At 38.7% G+C, this 6,129-nt stretch overlaps 1 protein-coding gene across 1 annotated transcript; it reads left to right on the plus strand.

Moving 5' to 3' along the window:
- Nucleotides 1-942: 942 nt before the first annotated feature.
- On the plus strand, nt 943-3,346 carry LOC145125642 (Plant invertase/pectin methylesterase inhibitor superfamily). The gene is made up of 2 exons (XM_079061070.1): nt 943-1,927; nt 2,478-3,346. The coding sequence occupies exons 1-2, from the start codon at nt 982-984 to the stop codon at nt 3,146-3,148; spliced, it is 1,617 nt and encodes a 538-aa protein (XP_078917196.1). The 5' UTR covers nt 943-981; the 3' UTR covers nt 3,149-3,346.
- The last annotated feature ends 2,783 nt before the right edge of the window (nt 3,347-6,129 follow it).

Here is a 6,129-nt window from a genome sequence, read left to right on the forward strand (position 1 = left end):
GTGTAATTGTAAGACAAGTTAAGTTTAAATTTATGTAATGCTTTTGGGTTTTCCATTTATTATCTTAGTTATTTTTTATTAAACGAATTTATAAAAAATGAGCCTAATTTTCCAATAGAAATGTTATTTGGTATAAAAACTGCCCTAAAAACAAAAAAAAAAAATGTTTATATTTTAGCAATTGTTTCGTTGGCATGCAGGAAAAAATGCCACAAAAATCTAAATTCCAGTAGTGGCATAAATGTCACTACAAACCAAAAGGGATGCAACAACACATCAAAAAGTGTCATTAACAGTCTTTAGTTAGAGCTTTTTTAGTTACATTTTTTTTTGTCGGTGAGTGCCGAAGAGGCCTTTAGTGTCACTTTTTAAGGTTTTAGTGTCATTATTTCTATTCATTTAATTTGTATTTATCAAAAATTAAAGAAAGGAGCGCGTCGTTAAGGGAAATAGAAAGACTAGTAATGATTTTGCTGCAAATTATACCTAAGATGTTTAACCGGTTGAAAAATAGAGCTACAAGAGTGTGTTATATTGATTGGGATAGATGGCGTAATAGCCCAAGGTTAAAATGTATTAATGTGTTGTAATTTCTAGCTTCTCGTTACTTTTTTCAATAAAAATTTATACAATTAAAAAAAAAATCTAGCATGCATAATGCATAAAGAAAAAGAAGCAATTTTGACCTACAATATATATAACTTATGCACGCGCTTTGATTAAATTTATAAAATATAATGTGAAAGGTATAGTGAAGAAGCAGCACTTTTTCGAAAGGTTTGGGCAAATAAGTTCTGCCTTGGAACATACCCAAGAATATTAGCACGTTACTCTACCTAAAAGCATAACTCCGAAAGAATACATTTCTATTTCAAGGTTAACCTTTTCTTCATCTACAAACATTCCCTTATACAATTCCCATGTGATCATAATATAAATTAGTCTATTTTTTTTATGGTAACATTCAACTAATCTGTCGCCATGGTATTCCCAAGTTTTGCGGTTTTTTCTCTCATTTACTTACCCTTATTCATCCTTGTATCCTCTCAAACCCTATCCCATGAAGAACAAACCATGGAGAATCCATTGATTCTTCAAGCATGTAGCAATATAAAAGATGAAAGAACATGTCTAACCAATGTGAAATCGTTTCTTAATGAAAATCGTCCAAAAAACCACAAGCCTGACTCCATCCTAACAGCCGCCCTAAAGGCGACAATGAAAGAGACGCACATTGCCATGCAGAGCTTCACCAAGTTCACGTCGTTATCATCAAGTTCACGCGAGCAAATGGCGATTGAGGACTGCAAGGAACTACTTGACTTCTCGGTTTCTGAACTTGCATGGTCGTTAACCGAGATGAAGGAGATCCAAGCTGGGTCCCAGAACCCTCATTCCCAAGGGAACCTAAAATCATGGCTAAGTGCAGCGTTAAGCAATCAAGATACTTGCCTTGAAGGATTTGAAGGCACAGATAGGCACCTTGAGAGCTTTATAAGAGGAAGCTTAACACAAGTCACGCAACTCATTAGTAATGTATTAGCTTTATACACTCAGCTACATACCCTACCTTTCAAACCACCTAGAAATTATGATGATACAACCAATACCTTCTTTCCAAAATGGATAACTGAGGGCGACAAGAATCTGATGCTTGGAAGTCCACACGGGATGCATGTAGATGTCGTCGTTGCATTGGATGGTTCTGGACGATATCGTTCAATCTCTGAAGCAATCAATGATGCTCCCAACTATAGTAACAGGAGATATGTTATATACGCAAAGAGAGGAATTTATAAGGAGAATATTGACATGAAGAAGAAGAAAACCAATATAATGCTGATAGGGGACGGCATTGGTGCGACCGTGGTAACTGGAGATCGGAATTTCATGCAAGGATGGACTACGTTTCGAACGGCCACGGTTGGTAAGAAACTCTATGACCCAAATTTTCTTTTTAGTTCCTCATTGTAGATCCAGCACGTATATCAATTTTATGCCACCATTTTGACATATTCAAATATCTAAAAGTGTATAAATTTATAATTACATTTTCATACCCACACCTAGAAATATAGATGAATAGGTTAAGGTTCCACGACTTAAAAACTATGACAAATTGCTTAATCGGTGTGGACATATTTCAATTCCTTTACGTAAGTTTTTTTGTTTTATGTTTTTTTTAATATATATATATATATATATATATATATATATATATATATATATATATATATAATTTAATAGTTGCATGGTTATTATGAACTTTCTTTTCAAATAAGGATATATCATTTTCTGGACCCCTGATAGTGATAATGCATGCAGCTACCATATATGTAGGGCTCACCTACTGACCTTACTGCATGTATGTTAAGGATTAATCTATTTTAATTTAAACAAAAACACACACCTCATGAAAACTTTCTTTTATAATCTCTAACTACATTAATTACTTCTTTCTTTGTTATGTTTTTAAGCGGTCTCTGGTAGGGGGTTTATAGCAAGGGACATCACATTTCGCAACACAGCGGGCCCTCAAAACCACCAGGGTGTTGCGTTGCGCGTGGATTCCGACCAATCTGCTTTCTATCGGTGCAGCATGGAAGGCTACCAGGACACCCTCTACGCTCATTCTCTGCGTCAATTCTACCGTGAATGCACCATCTCCGGCACCATAGACTTCATCTTTGGAAACGGCGCAGCAGTCCTCCAAAACTGCAAAATTTTCACGAGGGAGCCTCTACCACTGCAAAAGGTGACCATCACAGCTCAAGGCCGTAAGAACCCTAATCAGAATACAGGGTTTTCAATCCAAGATAGTTATGTTTATGCCACAAAACCTACTTATTTGGGAAGGCCATGGAAAGAATACTCTAGAACCGTGTTCATGAACACCTACATGACTTCAATGGTCCAGCCACGAGGGTGGCTTGAATGGTATGGAAACTTTGCGTTGAGCACATTATGGTACGGCGAGTACAAGAATTATGGTCCTGGGGCATCAATGTCAGGACGTGTTCGGTGGCCTGGCTACCACATGGCTATGGATGCATCAACGGCTAATTATTTCACTGTGCGGCGTTTTATTGACGGGTTATCCTGGTTACCGGGGACTGGAGTAACATTCTCAGCAGGATTATCTAATTAGTTTATCATCACAAGGTGTTAGATCTTGGTCCGCTTCCCATGCCATTGTTATAACATTATTTAACTTGTGGTTTTGTTCAAATTCAATTCGATTTACTCATATTTAATAGATACTGAAATTCAATGCATGTGTATTATGTGTGTATCAAAACACAAACATCCATGAATCTTACCTGTTATACAAATATGGTTGATATGACATCGCCTAATCTTCTTACTATAGAAACACCTTTTATTTGAATGGAGAAAAAAAAAACATGGGAGAAATGATAGAATTACCCTACAAAGTTTCTAGGATTGTTCGATTCAGTCTTTAATGTTATTTCGTTGCTTCATAGAAGAACAAAGTCGTGAGCAACCTGTCTTTTTAGTCACCTTCACCTATTATAGCAGGTTTCAACACCATTTTGCCTTTTAAATAATATTTTTCTTTTTCTTTTATTTAATAAATTCATATTATCATAATTAAAAGAATGGGCCAATCTACACCGGTCCCGACGATGTTCACGATGTTATACGTCGGATGAATCAAGTTCTTGTCCTCGTCAAATTTCACCTCGTCGGTCAAACCCACGAAGGTTATGGTCATAATCGTTTTGAGAAGCTTCTCTTGAAGATCTGAAGCTCAGGTAACCAGAGCTCACTTCCATTAGTGTCTCGAAGCTTAGAATCGTATGAGAATGTGATATTGTTTCTGGATTTCAAGAATTTGTGAAGAGCATGTGTCTCTTTCTTTTTGATGTTCTTCTATTTCTTTCCGAAAGATTTCTTTATATTGGAACTAGACATATGTTGGTGAAAGGACATGACCCCTTGTATGAGATTCATCGTGTCAGAATCCGACAACTCCGACGAGTCCAAAACCGTCGGAATGTTGGGATAAATGATATTGTGTCAATTGTATTGTACTAGAATAGTCCATAATATAACGGGTTGGGCCTGTCCACCCTAGTTTTAATGATATTAGGGTTAGACTATTTATAGTGCATGCATGCACCGTTTTAGGGTTAACAATTCGTATTGTCATACGTTGTAACACCCATAAAATCATGCCAAATTTGAACTTTTTTAAAAACATTTCAAAACCATTAAATCATTACAAACTTGTTTTCAAAATGTATAATATTAGAGTTTTCCCAGAAACATAAACAAAACATGAGGAGCTATACGATCACACATTTGCCTTGCCGCGATCCCCTGATGTACCTGAAACAATAAACTGAAACTGTAAGCTCGAAGGCTTAGTGAGTTACCCCCAAAATACCAACCTCATATAACCGTAATCATATCGTATCAACAAATACAGATAAACATGCATAACGAGCCTTCTGGCTGACTGGACCGCCTCGCAGGGCCTACAGTCTATGTGGACCGCTCCCGAGCCTTCGACCTGACTGGACCGCCTCGCAGGGCCTACAACCTATCCAGACTGCTCACTGGGTATGTTGGCCTACAACACAAAGCAGGACCGCCTCAACCCAACTCCCAATCGACAGACATGTGCACATAAATATCATGCGCTAGCTCATATCATATAACAGTCAAACCGATCTAGCAGATCACTAATCATAGCAACATCCCAATAATGGGGGTACAGACCTAGCCGATCACTAGCATAGCATCATCCTATAATCAGGACACTGACCTAACCAAGTCACTAAGCATAAGCATATCACCATCCTAACTACCAGGATGTATACTATAACATATCATGCCATAATCCGGATATGAATCCATAAAGGGCCGGCCTTGGTGCCTTAGACCCTATTGATATAGTGAGGATAACTCACCTCGCAACTATCGACTCGAAGGATAAGCTCAACTCTCGAATCACCGCCTCAAACTCCACCACCTATATTCGCCACACAACCATGTTCATAAATTCCCAAAATGCTCCAGAAGTCCAAAAGTAAACCCTTGGTCAAAGTCAAAGTCAACTATCAAAATCAACAGTCCTTGTTGACCTAAACTCGTCGAGTACAACCAGCCACTCGCCGAGTTACTTGCATAATTCGTCAACTCGCCGAGTCACTTGAGTGACTCGTCGAGTTCCTAATGTTGGTGGCCGTGAACTCCTTGGCCAACTTGTCGAGTTACCCTTGCAACTCGCCAAGTTCACGCGTGTCGAAAGGTTGGGAAAACCCTAGCTGACTCGCCGAGTCTACGACAATCTTCATCGGACTTGCCGAGTGGACCATGCAACTCGCCGAGTCCCTTCAGTCCTTCATCCAAACAGATGCTTTTTAAGCCATGCTAAGGTTCCATATTGCAGATCCAAATCCCCAAGGCATGTTTATCATGTAAAGTTGCAAACTTTACGTGTATGCAAGGCTCTAGAGGATCTAAATGACAAATCCAAGCTTGCAATGGAGTTTTACACCTTAGGAGAGTCACATTCTTGCAAAAGCTGGAAGCTTTATGGACTTAGAGACCCAAGAGAGTTCAGATCTGAAGTTGCAACTTCAAATCTTAGCTCAAACACAAGAAAAACTTCCTAATATGCTAGAAAAGCCCTAAAATACACCCAAAAGAGATCTAGAATGAAATGAGGTTAAGATAATGGCTTAATACCTTCCAAAGGATGCCAACTGAGGTAGATCTTTGATTCCCACACGTTCCTTGCTTCTATTCACTTGTTCTCCAAGCTTCTCTCACCAAAATCCTCTTCCAAAGCTTAAAACACACAAATGGAGCACACTCACACGAATTAGGGTTTATGGAATATCAAGAGCCTGTAAGGGGAGGTTGAGGAGGCCAATGATCCTTTAAATAGGGTGCAAAACCCCGAAAATTAGGGTTTCATCCTCCGGAAATTAGGGTTTCATCCTCCAGATCCTACTCATCGAGTCCCGGAAATTAGGCAACCTACTCGTCGAGTAGACCTTGAAATCAAGAAAATCTTATAAAAAAATCAATACCTGAGAATCAGGGCGTTACCATTTTCCCCGACTCGAACTAGACTTCGTCCTCGAAGTCTGCCGC

Source organism: Lactuca virosa, chromosome 7 (assembly GCF_052849685.1).
Source record: "Lactuca virosa cultivar CGN04683 chromosome 7, Lactuca_virosa_CGN04683_v6, whole genome shotgun sequence".
Lineage (NCBI taxonomy): Eukaryota > Viridiplantae > Streptophyta > Magnoliopsida > Asterales > Asteraceae > Lactuca > Lactuca virosa.